At 35.9% G+C, this 21,228-nt stretch overlaps 1 protein-coding gene across 2 annotated transcripts in view; it reads right to left on the reverse strand.

The window, feature by feature from the left end:
- Nucleotides 1-21,228, reverse strand: part of RFTN1 (raftlin, lipid raft linker 1) — a 118,454-nt gene that overhangs the window by 50,527 nt on the left and 46,699 nt on the right. For both annotated transcript variants that reach the window (XM_039321231.1, XM_039321232.1), the window contains exons 3-4: nucleotides 19,831-20,014; nucleotides 7,913-8,021 (exon numbers count right to left, since the gene is read on the reverse strand). In XM_039321231.1, coding sequence (XP_039177165.1) covers nucleotides 7,913-8,021; nucleotides 19,831-20,014 — 293 coding nt within the window. The remainder of the gene's footprint in view (nucleotides 1-7,912; nucleotides 8,022-19,830; nucleotides 20,015-21,228) is intronic.

The raw sequence follows: 21,228 nt of genomic DNA on the forward strand, positions 1-21,228 counted from the left end.
CATAAATTTTGGCCACCGAAAATTTACAGAATTTTTTGGGAAAGCTTACTATTTCCCTTCCTTTTCTGCTTTACTAAAGTTGAACTATTTTGTTTTCTTATTTATGGTTAACCAGAGAGTCGATTGCATCTTTGAACACAAAACAAACTAGATTGTGGCATATTTTGGTCAACCACCACTCTTCCCAGCACTAAGTAATCATTGAGCAACAGGCATAAGTATTAGTGTGTTTTCCAAAAATATTCTTTAAAAAATATTACCATAGACTCAGCCTGGTACAGAAGAGAGAATAGACAAAATCTATGTACTTTGATCTAACATAATTCAAACTGCCAGCTCAGCAAAATGCTAGTATTAAATTTTTCAGCCTGAATTCCTTATTTGTATAATAAGAATAAAGCACTGACTCACATCATTACCTTCTTATGGAAAAATAATCAGGTCTCTAATATCCTATCTGTAAAAAAGAATAACAATGACCAACCAGTTTGCAATAAAAATGTAAGACAACAATATTTCTATTATGGATATGCTTGATTTCTGTTCTTTTTTTAAAAAGCAAGCAAATATCAGCCGTGCTGTTTTAAAACAGTATTAATATAGTAATGGGGGTAAACATATTACTTCGGATTTAAGGATAAAAATATCCGCAGTAGATAATTTGAATGATATATCAAACTTAATGAAACAGAAATCAGAAGGAGTTTTAGAAAAAGAGACTATGGTCTCACTCTTTTGGGGGACTATGGGAATGGTTTCAGAAAAAGTTAATTGAACGCAGATGGATATCTGAGTCTTCATATCTTGCTGCGCTGTGAAATCTGATGGATATTTAGCCTAATAAGATATAGATATAGCAAGTAATGGTCTTACAAATAATAATGTTGAGTCTATCATTCCAAGAGATAATTAACAGATGAGTTAATGTATTGTGCTACGCAAATATGTAGTTTCATATTAGCTTAATGTATTGGACAGATACCGCTAATTTATGGCCTAATTGATTGCATACATTTGCCAAATATTGTTTACTTAGTTTTTCACTTATTTATAAATTTATTTGCTGTCTATCTTGCCATGGGGTTACTTTAGGCAGTTTTCAATAATAAAAAGATGAAAGGAGTGTAAACAGAAGTAAAATAACAGAACAATAAAATAAACAATGACAAAGGTACACAGCAAGAATAATGCATCAATATGATAACCAAAAAGATGGATTGGTGAAGAACAGAGAGCTGGGGGGAAGGAGTCGAGTGGTTAGAGTCCGCCATCCATATAGCAGTCACCTCCAGTATTTGGTATAATTTAATAAACCAAAATTAAACAACAAACTATTCAGGCCAATATGCAAACTAGGCTAATCTACTAATTTCTGAGATCTCCAAATATATCATGTATTGTACAGTATAAACTTACCTTGAACAAAATCCTAGTCTTTTAGATACACTAAAAACTAAAGGATGTTTTTTTTTCAACTAGAAAGGTAAACCTTGTAGGGTAGGCAAGGCGGGTTGTATGACGTGTGTTATACACTGGTTAAGCACTAGTTAAATGTATTTCACACTAATATTACTTTATTATTGTTTGGTCTTTAACATCATCATCTTAATGCAAAATTTAAACATGGGACAAGAAGCTACAGTACAGATAGAACATGCTGAGGTCACTTATTTACATCGTATGTTAATAAAAGGAATGAAACAAAGCTATATAATCTGGCCTTATTTATAAGCTGAATTTTCTTGAGGAATGCTAGATTGAAAAAAGATAAGCATGACTTTAAAACTGGAGTAAGAAACATCAATAACCTATGAAATGTGATAATACTATTCTGTAAGAGAACCTTAGTCAAGAAATATAGACTAGCACATGTAGAATAGCAATGTAAACCTTAGGGGAAAAAAAACTCAAATACCATTTGTCTGTATTATAAAATTAGATTTTCCCTAATGCAATTCTCTAATGCAAAAGATAGAAACAGATAGAAAAGCATTTTTATGCTTTTAAACATTGATGTTGGAGAACAGCAATGGGGAGGCAAGAAAATATACAAATAGATCAATGATTAAATTAATCCAATATTTACACTCACATAAATAATCAGGTAGAAATTATCAAATTATTGTGCAATTTTAATAAGTCTATAAAGCTGGGAAAGGTGGAAGGAAACAGAAGCAGCGGCTGACAGCAACAAAGAAAGTAGATTCAATTACAACAATAATGGAAAGATTTAAAAAGCCAAGTTGGGGCCAGATCATCCTGGAAAAAATCTGTTTCAAAAGTTAGCAAGATAGCACATAATCAATTAATCTTTCTTCACAAATATGAGAAAGAAAATGAACAAAGCAATATATTTATAGAGAGAATATTACTTTGGTCTTCTCTTAATTATCAAATCTCTGGTTCACCAATTTAACAGAGTACAGTTTGAACCTTAATTTAGCAACCACCCAAATTGTTAGCAGTTGTAAGTGCTGAAATAAAAATTGCATTACATAAAAAATTAACTTATTAGTTTATCTTAACTGTCCAGAATAAAAGTTCTTAAACTATGAATCATACTCTCCAGTCATTGACATTTTAGTCAATGTTTCAAGCAGTATAGTCAAAGCTGTCAAAATTTGCTCCTATTTTGACTGGATAAGCCCTCTTGCAACCTTGCCTAGGCACAGCAGTGTGAAAAATCCAGAGTTAATCTTGGGAGATGGCTAACTATAGCCATCTGTTAAAATCTCCCACCAATCATTGCTGCATTGATTAGTAAATAATTTCCTGTTAGCCTGGTAACTTCCAGCATATTGTATAAAAGCATATTCATATTTTTTGGAATGTCTGTTCAAGTTAGTACGTGTTAGTGAAGTTCAGAATTTTTAGCCATTATTTTGAAATTCTATTTTTTCTAAATATATTTTTCCCCAAAGGCTTTCTTGATGGTAAGAGAAAATCTAAATATAATGTACTTATAGCAAGGACAAATAAATAAATAAATAAATATTATAAATACAACTTAATGACGCACTACTATTAATGGATTATTAAAATGACAAACCCAGAAGAAATTGGATTTAATTAAGGTTTCGACTAAATAAATGCAATAATATATGAGATAGAATTAGTTGAATTTTGTGAAATTAATTAGTTTTATTGCCAACATCTGTTTTAAATAAGATAAATCAACACCAGGGGCTTGTGGCCAACTTTAGTGATTCACCAGTTGTAAACTACAGTGACTCAGAACCTTATTATTTCCTGCTTAAACTATTCTAGATGAGGTTCCCCTTGAAGACAACTTACAAGCCATAGCTGGCACAGAATGTGGCTATCTGATTTGGGTTAACTGGTATAGTAGAATGATTATTATACTGCAAAAGCTAAAATGGTTGTTGCTTTGCTTCCAGGCTCTAATCAAGATGCTGATTATCACTTCTAGAGCTGTTTATGGCGCAGATCCTTGTTATATTCAGGACCTTCAGCTTCATGTGGAATATGCCCCCTTTGATGTGTGTGTGTGTGTGTGTGTGTGTGTGTGCGCGCGCACACACACACACACACACACAGAAAATTCTCCGGGTCCCAAGTAATGGAAAATACATATAAGACCTTCTGCAATTGTATTTCTGATTTGATAAAGTTTGTCCCTCTTTCTCCCATCATTACAATTAAGGCTTCATTTTTTTCAGGGAGCTCTCAGAAAGGACATTGCTATGTAGGTAGATTGCATTTTAATGGGGCTTGATGAACATGTTTTTATAATGGTATTGCATTAATTGGTTTATTTATTTTATTGTTTTATTATTATAAACCATGTAGAATTAATTCAAATAAATGTAAATAAGCATAAATTAATAAACAGATTCTGCATCAATGTTCAGTATAGTATTAGAATGAAATAAAGAAAATAAATACATAAAAGGAAACGGGAAGCAAGATATTACCTATTAAACTGGTTACTTCCAGGTGCAGACTGTAGAATAGATCATGAGTTATTAGTATCAAATACACAATTTGAACAAAAAAATAAATTATATATGTCCATGAATGGCAATAATTGACAGGCAGACGCTCACATACTTGGGCATGTAATGGAAGTGAATGATGGATTGGAAAAAATGACAATACTTGACTAGGCTGAAAAAAGGAGAAGAAGGGAGAGGGGGGGGGCAAGGTAGACAGGATCAGAGATATTACTGGATCGTCCCAGGAAAAGCTGAGACTAGCAGCAAGTTGAAATGAATGGTAATTGTTCATATTAATTAATATTGAGTTTGGCCCAACTCCATAATAATTAATCAACCATCCAAGCTATCAAGTAACCAGCCAGCCAGGAACTGTGCTAAGATTTGGAGTTACTGCAAGTTGGGCTAATTAGAAGGAAATGATAAAATTTCCATTGATCTGGAAGTCAATGTAATGTATTTCTTATAACCTTCAAGCATTACCATATATGTGAGTTTTATTTTAGAACTATGCACTACTTTGGATTCTGTTTCCAAAGTTTGCTTCAAAGCATGCAGATAACACAATTTGGGAAAGTGCACAGCAACTTTAAGATGTTGCAAATGATTACCATATTAATTCATTTATTTTGCTTCAAAATACCCTCTGGTCCGTGAATCCAAAATGTTGCACAGGATAACATATAAGATATAAGACATAATGGATTTACTAGATCAGAGCATTAAAAACAGGAGAAACATGTGATTTTGACTTTTAAAGTATTTTAATCTAAAAATGTTACATTGAATCTGTATGTCTTTTCAAGCATTATATTTGAAGTATGCAAAGTATATTGAACAAGTCATATATGGATATACAAAATAGCAAGCTTTAGTTTCAAAATCTCTGTTCTTCAGACAATTTCTGGAATGCTGGGGTCAAGCACTATAGTCCTTTACCACATCTATTTTCAGTTTAACCAGAAAAATGAACTTTCTAGAAAGTCACCGGGAAAATAGGCTAAAAGCAAGCATATTTTCTGGGCAAATCATGAAATGCTTTTGTTATATTCACAAAGGTCTTATCTCAATGCAAAACACAAAGTAAAAATGAACATATGTACTTTGAAAAAATAGCCAAGAGCATATGTTTGTTTTCACACCATCGCATCCATTGAAAATTTCTAGAATTTTTTTGTTTCACAAATGTTTTACAAATGTTATACTATATATTATAGTGGCATTCCTGTCCATTGTTTTTTTTATTTTATGTATCTACATCGTTCAATAAATACATTGTTTCTTGGACACTTAACAAATATAAAAAAACCCAGAAACTTAGGAACTGAATTAAGTACTTTGAAAAAGAATTTTACCTTGGGATATGACAGCTCACTTAACAACTATTCAAAATTACAAGGATGCCCCAGATTACATACAAACCTTTTCAAAATTATGACGGTTGCATCCTCACAGTCATTCACCCTTACGTTTGACCAAGGGGATACTGCAGTGTCCACCTCCTTTCTCCCCATCCCATCTTCCCAGGACTCTGAAGTGCTTAGGCCTGCTTCCCATGCCTCCTGGAAGCAGACACCATTTTCAACTGGAAATCTCAAAACGGTTTGCCCCAGTCAGCTGGCCATCAGGAGAAAGCTCCGAAAGACTAGAGAACTGGTTTCTATTTAGTTCCAGGAAGGCAGAAGTAGATTGGCAGGAAATGGACAGTGGCAGAAACAGAAAAGCAGGGACGCCCAGCATTTTCCTTCCCAAGTGTTTCTCACTGACAAGATAGTCAACTATGAAGTGAGCATGCATACAAATTAGTAGGAGGATTGGGGAAGTGCAAGCTTCTTTTCCTTAGGCTGTTCCTCTTTTGCTTTTGGAAGCAAGTACCATTTTGAAGGACCCATAATTCATTTCAGCTACTCTGAAAAGGGCTTCCGGCACAGCCATGCAATCTAGGGACACTAAGGGATAGAACAGCTTGGTTTCATTCCGAATATGACAGAGCTTCCAGAACATGATTTACATTAAAAGGTAAGGGAGTGATCAGTGGGAAAGGGCATGTAGGATTCCAGTGGGAAGGAAGCAAAACATGGGGTAACTCAGGGGGTAGGAGAGGCCTTGGGCTTGTACCTGCATTAGGCCTTCAGAATCTCCTCCATCCCTGAGGCACCCCATACTCCACTTAATGACCAACATGTTCATTTAAGAATTGTACTGGGGAAACCAGAGATCAATGGTTGTTACTTGAGGCAATTCATTTAACATTTGTCCCAGCTTAGACTGTAGTGGGCTGACTTGCAACCAAAATGGGCAGGCATTATGGTTATAACTTGAAGACTACCTTTATTGTAAAGTATTAGAATATTATCGTTTTAACTTTTCTAATTTAGGTTTTAAATTACTTTATAATTATTATTGTAACTGAAACTGAATTGAAGTTTTATAATACTTAAACTATTAGATAAATCAATCAATCAGTTGAGTTACTGTATTACATGATAATCTTGGACAGTTATACTTAAGCAATTAAAACACTTTAGATTTCATTATTTGAAATAATTGAAATAAGTTAATTTAAAAATATTACCATACTGAAGAAACATTCAATGTAGTAATACTATATTCTTAATCATATTAATTTTATGATACTATTAATGCTTAAGATATGTGCCATATTAGTTTCCTGTTGGACAAAAAACATGAAATTGAAATATTTAACTAATAGTTTGGTAAAATAATAAAAACAAAAACAAATGTTGCTGAAAGATCACTTCAGTTTAAGTATTTCTACTTTGTTAATCTACACACACACACACACACACACACACACACACACACACACACATTATCTTTTTCTCTCAGATAAAATCCATCTGCAAATTATGCTATTGTAACAGATTGTACTCTTAACAGCCTCGGAAATAAATGACTGCAACTACCAGCACAGGGTGTGGCAATTGCTCTTTCTGTGCATTGCTTTCCAAGGCACACTGAATAAATATGAAACATTTCAGGATGAACTGAGCTGTCTCAAATGATTCCAACAATTCAACATAGCCAAGAAAAGAGAACCTGTTTTAGAAAAGTTAGGAAAGTCTGCCAGGCAAGTTGTTTATAGAACTTAGCTATAAAAGATTCTGCTTTCTTTATAGGGTAATCTGAAAACTGAGTCTAAAACAGTGTTTCTCAACCTTGGCAACTTTACAATGTGTGGACTTCAACTCCCAAAATTTTCCAGCTAGCAATGCTAGCTGGAGAATTCTGGGAATTGAAGTCCACACATCGTAAAGTTGCCAAGGTTGAGAAACACTGGTCTAAAAGATTATGAATCAATTGGATCATTTTAACTTTTATAAACCTATTAAACTTGCAGCATATAGATAGAATTTCACTACCCTAAACCTATACTAGTCTAATCCTAATTATTATACTCTGAGAGATTCAAGCAAGTGGCTAACCTAAATTTCATCCCCTTTCTCCAAACTAGTTACTGGCTGTATTGTCTTTTGTCTCCCCCACCTTGGAATGTGCTCCCTCCTGCCTGGAAAACTGCTGCTTCACTGTATCCATCACACTACTTTCCTTCTTCATAGATCCAATCCATTGCATTTCCTTATATAAAAAATGGGCAGGGTTTGTTGTACAGCAATCAAATTTTAGTGCTCAGTTACTCAGGATGCAAGTTAGACTGGGAAGTGGTAAGAACATCCTGTAAGAAAGCTGTGTATTGTTGCCAAGAAAGCAGGATGGACACGGCCACAAAGTTGCAATTTAAATACACATGGAAAATTAGAATTTGATAACTCTATTGTTATTGCAATATTTATTTAAATTGCATGGCTAACTTAAATAAAGAAAACCAATGGGTTTCAGAAATGTAATAAATTCTAGGGGCTTTCCGTTCATGATTTTCCATTCATATTTTATTATTTTACAAGCATTTTCTATCAACTTACTTATCAACTTACTTTTTTAATAAGGTCTGGTATTTTTGATTTATCTGAAAGTTGGTCTGAGAAGAAACAACTTTCAATCTCCAAAGAATTCCATTCATTGACAGGCTCCCTTTGTAAAGGTCTGAAAAAGAAAAGATGTCTCAATTATATCATAGCACTAAAATATCACCTTTTATGTAAAGTTTGTAATATAATGTATATCTTAAATTGATTCTAATTCCTACAGTAAACATTTTACAGGGTATCAAATCATACAACAGGAAAGTATAAAAATTTATAGATTTCCAATAACAATAAATAAGTGACTGTAGTTTTGAAGCAGAATTTAATGTATTTGAAAAACACACAATCCTTACTTTTACTAAGTATCACAAAATATGGATTTACAACTTTATCTAATTTACATATAATTCAACCATTTTCCAACCTCATATTAAACTTTCTCACATATTTTAAATTACCACTCTTAGTAAAATATTGGCTTGTTTCTACATACTGTCTTAAATCCAGTTGTGCATTTTTATATCTGATTTTTAAATAATTTAATTTCTTTTTTTATTTTAGATCAACAAAACAAAACAAAACACAACAAACATTACACACATACACACATAATATATCCTTTTTTGTTAACAGCAGTTTGTAACAGTACTCTTCTATTCTTTACATTTCCCCCCTCTTTCTTCTTTGAAATATTTGTCCTTATTGCCCCATTGTTTCTTACTTACATTTTCCTTCTTTCATATTCTACTACTTACTAGGAATCCAACATTATTCATTGTAGTAACACTCATATTTTTTATTTGACCGGAATTCCATCTAAGCATGGTGATCATACAAATATTCTCATATTATTAGTGCTTATACTGTTTTTACTCTAATACTATTTCCAATATTAAAATTTACCCCTTTTCATCCAAGTATATTTATTTAATTTTATTTTTCTTTGACATATATAATAATTCCTCCTTTCTTGTTTTATGCTAATATTGTGTATAATGTTTCTAAATTTTACTTTCTCTAGTAATTTTCTATAATCCTATTTTATGTAAACTTCCTAAAGATACATCACATCTACATCCAATTTCCTTAAATTGTTAAACGTCTAAACTCTTTTTCTTGATATATTTAATCCATTAATATTTATAGAAAAGAGCTTAATTACGTCTCCCATTTTTAACTTGATCTATTTTTTTTGTTTTTATTTTGTTTTATACTTCTTGTCTCTATAAGTCTTCTTTTTGCTTCTCTTTCTAACCTTTCTCTTTCTTGTAACTTTTGTATTTCTCGCTCTCGATCAACTTCCTCTAATAGATCTTCATCATAACTTTTATTCTCCGACTCTTCCCTACTTTCTTGTTCTTCTCCTTGTGAAAAGTAACTCTCATAAAAGTCCTGTGCTTTCTCAAGTGTATCTATCTTGTATTTTTTATCCTGCCAAGTTAAAAGTATGCCTTCAGGTATTAACCAACGAAACTTGACTTTATATTTAATTAATTGAGTCATTAAAAAATGGTATTCTCGTCTCTGATTTCGTATACTACATGGTATTTGTTTTAATACAATTATTTCTTTACCTTTATACATTTAAATAATTTAATTTCTTGATCTAATAGACAGTTCTAATCTGAATGAAAACTACATGTTGTTCTTGAGCCCAAATAGTAATTAAATATTAGCTAAATAGGAGGCAGAGTAAAATATAATCTTCTGAGTTTTCCAACCATATCATTCAAATATATGCATGTATATCCTTGCTAAGAAAGAGAGAGAGAGAGAGAGAGAGAGAGAGAGAGAGAGAGAGAGAGATGGATCCTATGAATGTCCTAAAGTTCTATTACATTTAGAACTATGACCAAGAGAATTAAAAAGTGAAAATGACGTCAAGACAGCCCAGGATTAAAGTATACCTATGGGACATTATGGATAGCAGCAAGCAGGCAGGAAAAGAGGTTTATCCTACCTGATCTTTTCTGTTACTAAACCTGTAGAACTACAAATTTCATGATACAACACACATTGTTTGAAAATTATAGGATACAGTAGATTCTTTTATAGCATTCAAGTGTTCATTAATTTGTTTTTCTGAAGGAAGTAGAACAAAATTGCTACTTTCATCCAATAAACAGGAGAGGGGTAAGTGGGTATTCAGAAAGGTACTTTCAGAATACTTAAAAGAACTAGGAAACATATCGGTTTCCAGAGGTAATGGATAAGAACAGCTTCTAATTAAGATAAAAATGTTTTTTCAGAGCAAAGACTTTGTTTTACTGTTGGAGCAGTTTGAATTAGTCAAAATATTCTTCAAAACTCTCTTTTAATCTGAATTGATTTAGTTTTTGTTCTCCAGAACGACACAAGACTGTCCATGCTATAATATGCCGTCCATACTGAACAATTTAATGTAAGGACAGGGATGGATAGAACTTTATTTTTTTACTTTAAAAATCTTCAAAAAAGTAATGCGTCTATTTTTTCCTTATCCCAAATTTTACTGCGATCCTCTGATTTTTGTTTAGTATTAGTACTTAATATTAATATAGTCATAATACTGATACAATAAACATTCAGCACTTACAAACCAAGTTGCTCTTTTTGGCTCATACATTCAAATACTCTGTTATATTATATTACTAGCCTCAAAGTCTCTTGGATTCTTACAAGATTTGAGTACATTTACTGATTTTGCCTGGAGGCAAAAATAATAAACATATTATGTTAGTTTACAATTTACTTTGTGTGAGATTTTTATGGGTAGCAATTGAGATTTCAGGATGAAGATTAAGTGCAGTTCAGTTTTTTAATAAGTGAGAATGTTTATTATTAATTGCCTTTGTAAGGAATGTAAGTTAATAATACAGCACACAAGTCATAGAGGGATTTTCATTTGATGATCAGATGGAAATCACCAAAGGCACCATAATTACAGTAGAATCAAGCCCCATTCTATGTCTCTGGCTTCTGATCTCAAACCAGAGACTCAATGTCATGTACTACAATGTAATGTAATCTGCTCAAATAACCTTCTTTATAAAATTGATTGGACAACCATTTGTCTGAAATGGAATAGATTTCCCGCCAGAGCAGAGGGTTGGACTAGAAGACCTCCAAGATCCCTTCCAACTCTGTTATTCTGTTAAAATGGCCTATGCCTAGATGGGTGAATATTATAATGGCAGAATGTTCCAAATATATAAATGTTAAACTGCCACGCTACTCTCAAAAGATATTAATTCTTCTTTCCTAATCTTACTTTTAAATAAATATTCTATGTAATTGGAATTGACGTTCTATAACTCTTTCATTGTTCCGTATTTCCAGTACAGATAGTCTTTGACTTATGACCACAATTGAACCCAAAATGTATGTTGTTAAGCAAGACAGTTGTTTAGTGAGTTTTGCCCCATTTTACGACCTTTCTTGCTACGGTTGTTAAGTGAATCACTGCAGTTATTAAGTTAGTAACATAGAGATTAAATGAATCTGGCTTCCCTATTGACTTTGCTTGTCAGCAGATGGCAAAAAGTGATCATTATGACCCCAGGGCACTACAACTGTTATAAATATGGGTCAATTGCCAAATATCTGGATTTTGATCACATGACTATGGGGATGCAGCAATAGTTCTGCGAAAAATGGTCATGTTACTTTTTTCAGTGCTGTTGCAACTTCGAGTGGTCACTAAATGTGCTGCCCAGCTCCTCCCCCCCACATATGGCAAGAATTCTACACCCCCCTCAACAAGTCCTTCGAAATCAGCCCTGTTGCGCAGGTCTGGATTCCAAGCTCAATACAACAAGAGTCACTGAGTAACTGAGAGGGCATACATCAAGTCCAGGAAAGCAGTCCAGGAGTCAAACAGGGCAGGATACATGGCACAAGCACACAAGGCACAGAGCTGGGCCTCAGGGCAATGCCAGTGCAGCCCTTCATGAGAGGTGAGGTTGCTGACTGGCATTGTGCCTGTCTTCTCCCTGCTCTATGTGTCTTTGGATCAGGAAGAAATGTGGACGCTACCTCCTCCTTATTGCTAATAGGTAGCAGCTGCTCCTGGTTCTCGCCTGGAACCTCCTGCAGCTCATTTTCCTCAGCCTTAACCTGCGGAGTGACATGATAGCAGTGTTCCAAGATCTCACGGAATCAAGCTATTCTCCAAAGCACCTGAAGGCAGGACAAGAAGTAATCAAAGAGAGAAGCAACCTAGAACTAAGGAGAAGTTTCCTGACAGAACAATTAATCAGTGGAACAACTTGCCTCCAGAAGTTGTGAATGCTCCAACACTGGAAGTTTTTAAGAAGAAACTGGACAACCATTTGCTGAAATGATATAAGGTTTCCTGCCTGAGCAGAGGGCTGGACTAGAAGACCTCCAAGGCCCCTTCCAAATCTATTATTATTATTGTTGTTGTTGTTGTTTAATTGAAGAAGATATGTTAAACACACAAAAGTGATTATCTGATAATCAAAAAAACAAGATTGCCAAGATATTTCTCTGAAACCATAAATGACCTTTTTATTATTTTTGTTTCCTTCTTAGTGATATACTTCTTCCTCATGTTTTTATTCTAGCAATATGCCTGAAGTGAATCAAATTGTAAAAGAGACAGGCCCTCTAATAAGCTACTGCCACCTAGCAATTATGCTTTTGCTCAGGGCTTTCTGAAAGTGTGAATCAGTGTGAATCTGTTCTGTCATGTGAGAATCACTGAGAACAAGCAGTCCCTCGTGAAAATTCGTATCTACAACCTCTTTATACCTGTCACCAACAAATTTTTTTTTATAATTCTGAAACTTCTTCATCAACCTTTGATATGTATTTCATAATTAAAAAAAAATCTTGGATTTTCATCAGTTCATTTCAAGGCCTTATGTGCGTATCAGGCATTATTTCTTATTATACAGAAAGCATTGGAAACACAAGGTGATAATGAGATTGTTTGGCTGGAGACCTTGGTGATTTTATATTTGTGTGGGAGAGTCTGTATGTGAAATATTGAAGTATAAAAGCAAGATTGTCTGTAATTCAGTCTCCTTTGTTCATGAACAAAGTTTCATAGAGCATTAAATGCCAAATGGTGTACTAATAATATGATTATTCTAAGATAACAATAAAATTAAGAAAATTCACAGTATGATTTAGAAAGAATTAAAAGATGAAAAAAAATATGCCTGATGTAAAAGATTACAAAATTTGAATCATATTTTAACTTACTTTAAAGTTTATTACTGGCTATGATACTTTAATTGGAATGACTCTGAATTTGGAAGCATTAAACTTCAACCTGTTGGCTTATTTTTATTAAGCTGCCTGTTATGAGTATTTCTGAGTTCATAATTAAAACTGAATTACAGCACCAACAATAACACTTCATTCTGCTAGAAGAACCTTTCTTAATCTGGCCATCTTCAGATTATGAAATATTGACTGAAAGTTCTGGAAGTTAAAATACACACATTTGTAGAATATTTCAACTTGGGGAAAACTAAATTAAATAGTATATAGTCTAGCAATATATACAAGATGCCACAATTATACTGAAAACTTTTTATTTAGTATTTATTATTGCAATTTATATACTGTTCAGTTTCAAAAAGCTCCAAGCCCCTTACAAATTAGTATTTTCAAGCAGGCAAATTTAAGAGATTTATTGAGCAAGCAGGCAGTAGAATCTTAAAGTTGCCAAGTTTAAAAAATACTACATCAAGTGAATCCTATAAAATAACTTCATGTAATTCTTTGAACTGAGCCTTTCAGAATTCATATAATCATCTGTTATCACAGAGAACTGGATTCAAATAATCAACTTAGTAAATTCATACAATTGCCTAAGAAGACCGTACTATGATCATCACTAGTTTCAATAAGTGTTTTCCAAGATACAAACATGGTAAGGTACGTAGTTCTTGACTTTAGTGATCATTCAAAGTAACAATGGCACTAAAGAATGATTTATGATCTGTTTTCCCAGTTACAACCATTGTATCAATCCCATGGTCATAAGATCACAATTAGGGCGCTTGGTATTTGGTGTGTATTTATGATAGCTGCATTGTCCCAGGGTCATGTGGTCATCATTTTTAACCTTTCCAGCTGACTTTTAACAAACAAAATCAATAGGGGAAGCCAGATTTGCTTAACAACTAAATGATTTGCTTAACAAAAATATCATAAAATGAGGAAAACTCACTTAACTACTGTCTTGCTTAGCAACAGAACTTTTGGGCTCAGTTGTGATCTTAAATTGAGGACTACTGAGGACTATCTGTAGCTTTAAATGTTCATCTGTCAGATTAAAATGAAATTAGAACAAGAACTAAAATACTAATGTCAGCACATATTATTTCAAGTGTTACATTACACATGTACATTTCTCTGTTTAAAAAAACAGCAAATGATTCCTGTTCTTATATGGAATTATAGATGGTGATAGATGAAAAATGAGCTATAGATACAAAGAGGGCCATAGGAACACAGGGACACTGTTAAATACAAACTGCGCCCTATATGGAGTAGTTTAAAAACAAGTTGTGCTGTGTGGCAGACAGATGAAGGATAAAAGCCTTTTAGAGCATAGTAAGCAAACTTAACTACATTTAAAGGACATAAAATTGCTGTTTAATGAATTTGCACGTACACCTGAGCCTCCAATAATCTTGGTTTTTAGTTACATCAAACAAACACCTTCACTAACTATAAGCTCTTCAATAAAATGTTGGAATTAAACATGTTTTATTATCATCTAATTTATAACTTGTCTATCACTGCATACAATTTTACAGCTTTTAAAACTGTATACTGTTGGCTAAAAGGTTTCCTAATCAAGCAATTTAACTGAAAATACTTCATTCTATATTGCAGAAAATCCTAATAATACAAGATGCAAAATGCTTTACTTCCACAGATAACTATAAAAATGGCTGATGAAATGAGGGCTACACAGGATGGACTTTGTAGTACCAACATAGGCTTTGTAATACTGTTGTACTTGCTGACTAACATAGGTATTTTGTATTTTATTTTGATTTCTTTTTATTTTTTTTTTAAATGATGTTAATAGTTTGACTGATAACTTCTAACGTTGTTAAATTACAAGATTAAAAAACTGTCTTTGTTCCACAGGTCAGGATAGGACACCTGGAATTTATCTTCTGATAAAAGAGAGATTGTTAGCGATAATTGATATTTGATTTGTCTCTTCATGACTTTTTTCCTCATTAACATCCTAAATTTTATGCCCATTTTTATCAAAATTCATTTAAATGAGCATGTGTGATATTATGGGCTGCAAATATGTAACATGTTTGATTCCATGTAACTGATTTTCTATCAAAAGGAGGGTTACTTTTGTCTTATACAATCAACTTTTCTCTTGCATTTTCTTTGATCTGTTAACTATAAGAGGGACTGAAAGCTGAGGATTGCGGTTCCCTCTTTGAATGAGAGGAATCCTTTTTACTCAGAATGTTCTGAATAAATAAATAATAATAAAATGATCTTCCTATCTCAATCATTGTTTCATTAGAAAATATGTATGCCGAAGCAGGAACCTAAGAAGCCATATTTGTAACCCATAGCCATACATGTAACTGCTATCAATGACAGGTTTTCCTGTGAAAACCATCTCAAGTGAAAACAAAGGATTTCTATTTAATTTTTTTATATAAAGAAAATAAATCAGAAATCTGTCCATCCAAACCTCCTTTTGTATTGTTATTACTGCAGATATTATCTTGTGTGTTTCTTCTACTTTGGTAATATATCATCTAAAAACATCTAAACACCTATGTCTACATAGGTTACAGGCTGTGTAATTTAATAAGAGTTTGAATATGAATGTTCTGCTCTTGGTAGCCATATTGTCAAGCCATATTGTCAAGCCAGGAATCGGCAACCTGAAACACTGAAAGAGCCACTTGGACCTGTTTCCCTCACAAAAGAAAAAACTGGGAGCCGCAAAATATGCGCACGCAGATGCGCATGCAGGGAACAGTGGGCTTGATTGAAGAATGGAGCCTAAGATGAGACATGCACTGGCCCTGCCCCCATCCGGCTCTGGTATGGATGGCTCTGCCATCCTGGCTTCTCCTCCCCTCAGAAAAGACTGCTCTCTCCCAGCCCCACACTCTCCCTCTCTGGGACTTTCTTCTTTCCGCCTTTTGGCACGAAGGTTCCAAGGAATGGAGGATGAGGCCAACGGGGAGAAGGAGCTGCTGCGGCAAATCTTCCGAGGCGGCAGCAGATGGCCACTTGGGCTCACCTATCTCAGCCTGCTGCAGGAGGCCAGAGTTGAAACTTCTGGCTCGCTCTGGGAGGGATGCTCCATTCCTCCTCTTTGGCTGACGGATGGAGGAAAACTCAGCTGGAATTCACAGAGCCAGGGGGAATATGGAGAGGGTTTGCAATCTCAACCAACTGGTTTCTGGAAGGTGTGCTTGGAAAAGAGAGGATGAGAAGCGGATAGTGGAAGAAAGGACGTCTTCCAGCTCTCTTAGGTTCTTTCGCTGGGAGGGCGAGGAAGCAGCAGTTCTGCTCCGCGGGAGGTGGGAGCTGGCAGCCTCTCCTTCAGGCTTCGCTAAATGACTCTGGGAGCGAGCAAGGTCCGAGTCCCCAGAATGTCAACTTTGCAAAAGATGGAGGTGGTGGTGAGATTAAAATAAAATGGGGAGGGGGGGAGGCTGAGGAAACCCAGCACACACTTATATCAGAGGGCGAGCAAGAAAGGCAAGATTGGGGAGAGGAAGAAAGCTTTTGGGGCTTGCCCAGCAGGCAGCTGCTCCCCACTCTCAGAAATCACTGTGGCAGGAATGGAAAGAAGCGGGGGAGCGCCTCTATCCCCAGTCCACCAAGCAAATGAAAGAAAAGTCAAATGCAGCAGCTGGCAGGCAGGGACCATGAGAAGCAGCCAGGATTGGAGGAGCAGAAGTCAACACTGCCAAAGAGGAAGAAGGAAAGGAAAAGTGGGAGTCTTTAAATAGTCACACCCCCTTTCCCCCCTTTCCCCCTATTTTTTGCAACAACCAGTTGCAGACATCCACATGTGTATGCGTATCAGGTTTGGAAGCCTCCCTTTAAGTCTGTGCGTGTGCAAAGACATAGGCTGACTTAGGAGCAAAAACACTGCTGGTAGATCTTGTGGGATTTTTACATGCAGTTTACATGTGTGGGGGGGGGGAGAAGGAGGAGGAGGAAGCACGGAGCAGCCAGTCAGAGCCCAGATTGTTTGCTTATTGAGAGAGAGAGAAGAAAGAAGGAGGGAAGGAAGGAAGACAAGAAAGGAAGAAGGAAGGAAGGAAGGAAGGAAGGAAGGAAGGAAGGAAGGAAGGAAGGAAGGAAGGAAGGAAGGAAGGAAAAAAGAGAAAGAAAGAAAACAGAAAGAAAAGGAAGGAAGGAAAACGAAGGAAGATATAACCTTCAGCAAAGCAGCCTCCCTGCAAAAGAAACACATTCACACTTATGTGAGCAGACACATGCCTCCACAAGCAGCTCCCCCCTCAGCCTCCTCTAAGCCAAAAACCTCGCCCTGCCTTAATTGCAGCCGAAACCTGCCAAAAGCCCAACCAGCCCGTGCAGAAGTGCTGCCTGCTCGCCTTTCCAGGATGCTCCAGCCCAGCTTCTTTTCTCCCTTTTATCTGGACAACCTTTAAAATTGGCTGTATTGATTGATTGATTGATTGATTGGGGGAATCTGCAAGCATGCCAACTGGGGCGGCGGGAGAAGAGCGGCCAGCTAGGAGGACGCGCAACCTGCCCACCAGCTGATCCAGGCTGAGCTCCTCCCGAGCAAGCGCGCTGACCAGGTGATGCTGAGGCTGCTTTGGAAAGCGAAAGTAAGCCTCAGGCGAAGCGGAGCGGCTTGCCTCTGCCTCTCGGAGCTGGGAGATGCCCCTTTGGAGGAGGAGGCGCTGTCATCACCCCCGGCGCTCTCTCTTGGGCTGGGCATCTTTGCGCGGTGGAGTGGCTGGGTGCTCACTCCCTTCTCCTGGCCTACTGCAAGTTCCCGGGCTCTTCCACTATCTGCAGGACCCTAACTGCTCTTTGCACCCTTCTTTTCTTGGTCACCCTTCAGGGTGGCACCTTGCAAAACCGAACTTGTGAATGCAGGCTTTTCTTTTTTTAAATTGATGCGCCTCTCCAGAAGCAAGGAAGCCCACCTGTGAAGCAACATGACATTTTCATGGCGAAGAGAAGGATCTCAAAGAAAGTTGTTTGTGAGGTAGCAAATGTATCTGATGCACTTTTAGGGCAAGAATGGGAAAGAGCTGGGATTGGCATTGGCCCAACAAAGTGCCATTTAATTAGCAGTTGTGATAAAGATCTGTTTACTTTAAAAACGGCTGCGGACTAGGAGCTGCAGGAGATGGCTGAAAGAGCCGCATGCGGCTCTGGAGCCGCAGGTTGCCAACCCATGACCTAAGCCTTAGTGAAACTAGAAATATCTTCTGGCTGTGAAAGCTAGTCAAAATTTGAAGTTTAGAATTATTTTTTATAAAAGATTAATAAAAGCCCTCCCCTTCAAAATGCTTACTCATCTTTCACCCATAAATGCATGTTACTGAGGACAAATATTTTCTAACTACGGTATGTTTCTAGCTTTGGTGAAGGATTATTATTTACTAGTCGCAAAGGAATGCCTGATAAGCTAATCAGCTCTTTGGTGGTTAATAGTAGGTGGCAATATTCCTTCATCTCCTGATCTTGGTGGCAAGATCAGGAGATGAAGGAATTTTTTGAGGTTTCCCTGATAGTGGCAATATTTTGCAGTGGTAAATTTACTGACTTTTAAAAAAATATTGGAAAGCAGCAAAAAATAATTTTAGTGGGCCACATATATAGTGGGCTGCATATAAAGAGTGGTGTGATGGTCTAGTGGTGAAGACACTTGCTTCTCTAGGTAGTGGCAGATAGTACTCTCTCTGAGTGCAAAGAAAAATATCGTATAAGGCACAGCCATTGAAAATGCCCATCTCCAAGATCCCAAAAGATGATACAGTTTGCCAACAGTACCTGGAGTGAACCAATGCTGTCATATATTACCACACATGCAGAAACTATCAGAGTATCCTATATTTCTCAATTTTTCCATTGAAATATTTATAATATCAAATGTCTAAAGTTGGCATGCAATTTTTCTTCCATTTGTGGGCTACATATGTTCTTGCTGCTTCAAGCATAAATATGATAGTGTTTTTATTTTTAATATTTTCATCTTTTTCTTCAAAGAACAATAAAATATATAATTTTTATTTTACTAGCACAGGTGATATACAGATTGTATTTATCACCCTACAAACTAATTCTTGAGATTGCCAAAATGTGCATCTTTTATCAAAAAAAAAAATATGAGGAAGATTTCCTGAGTCATTGGTATTAAAAATATAGTTTATCAAATTCTCAAGTTTCACTGAATTTTTCGTAACTCTAATTTAATTTTTCAAATGTTCTCATGATCTCTCAACATTGCATATATCAACATTCATTCTTTTTACAAAAATCAAAGACAACCCATTCTCCTATTTAAAAAAAAGATTTATGCAGATACAGAATTGAAAAATTGTTAATTGAAAGATGATTTCGATTAATATGAATATGAAATATTTTCATTTCATTATTGCCTACCATTAAAAACACACTGAAAATATTCAAGAGCAAAATGCTTTTTCCAGCTGCACTTAACTAAATAACACTGTCACAATAAGAAGCACAAATATATAAGAAATTTTTCCTAACTTTATGCCCAAGGCTGACTCAAATATGAAATACATTTTCAGCTTGTTATCCTCAGACAATGCTGCCAATCTACAGATTCTTAAACACACAAAGCATGGTAAGACTATAGAAATGTTCATGCTTAGTGCAATAATAGTAACATGATACTGCTATAATTTCTGACCTGGGTCAAAGTTCAGCAGGAAATCTCTTTGTCAGTTTACCTTTCCATTTTCTTGATCAGTACAGCCCTGAAGATTTGCTCCTGAAGTGTCTTCTCATTCTTATTAGGTGGCTGCAGAAAGGGATAGATAGCAGCCAAACGGAAGCCCTGATAGTAGAAGTCTTGCAGTTGAAGTGGAAGATCACGTAAAGAAGACAGCTTGATTACTGCTGAACTTGGTAACTCTGTGGGGGGGGGAGGTAGATTTATCAATAAATCTGAATTATTCTCTGCAATTATTAATATTTTAACCATTTACAAGTATATTTTTTCTCAGTACAAAAAACTAAAAAAAAAAAGCCACATTGTGAAATACAATAGCCACCATTGACATAAGCTGATCTTAAAAATGGAAAATGGAGGCATTTTCAGTAACCCAATTTATAAAACCATAAACCGAACCCTGGCACTTCACTGAGATTTAAAATATCTGCTGTTGATATCAATGAAGAAAACTGATAATCATCATAAAGTACATCACTGCCATATCACTTTGTGTGAGCATACAAAGCAGCTATTGTAGCAATAGAAGGGGCAAAGCTGAGGCAAGCTTAAGGATGACAACAGAATCCATGAGAGGTAAGAACACTAAAAATGTACAAAAAGTCTTTAAAATTTGTTACTGATTTTCTCCAATGATCTCAGGGGATCCTCTTTATTACATCTATTACTGAATGGGGAAAATGTGGCTCTAACTGCAAGGGTCCATGTGCTCTAACTGTGTTTGCATTTCAAATCATGATTCAGACATTATCTACTGTATAGAATTAATACTCTCTCTCTCTCTCTCTCTCTCTCTCTCTCTCTCTCTCTGTGTGTGTGTGTGTGTGTGTTTGTGTTTGTGTGTGTGTGATGCAATAGAAGTACCGTATATGCCGCCGTATTAGGCGACCCGGCGTATAAGACGACCCGTCTTTATAGCCGGGCCGCATTCCTAGAACGTCGTCTTATACGCCGGAAACTACCAGTATTTCCGCCGTATAAGACGACTCGGCGTATAAGACGACCCCCATCTTTGGCGCCGATTTCAGCGCTCGTGGAAGTCGTCTTATACGCCGGCATTTACGGTAAGTAACCAGGATAATATCAAACTAAAAACTGTTTAATACAAGTGCTTTCGTCAGCCAACACTGCCGACATCGTCAGAGCATAAAAGGAAGTTAATGGGAGTTCTCTTTATGTTACCGGTCGGCTCTGCGCCCGGCTTTTCGACTTGGTCATTGGTCCACTCAAGGTCTCTAATTGTTTTGTTTTTAAAGGGCATGCATTTGCTGCTCCCTTGGTAGTTTCCAAGTTGCTGTTCCCTTTTCCCCTTTCCTCCCCCCAATCCCTTCTCTCGTATGCATCCAGCTGTCACATTGTGCTGAGCACTTTCGCTCGTTCTCCCCCCTCGCTTCTA

The sequence above is a fragment of the Crotalus tigris genome, unplaced genomic scaffold (genome assembly GCF_016545835.1).
Source record: "Crotalus tigris isolate CLP2741 ecotype Arizona unplaced genomic scaffold, ASM1654583v1 scf7180000023722.550826, whole genome shotgun sequence".
In the NCBI taxonomy this organism is placed as follows: Eukaryota; Metazoa; Chordata; class Lepidosauria; order Squamata; family Viperidae; genus Crotalus; species Crotalus tigris.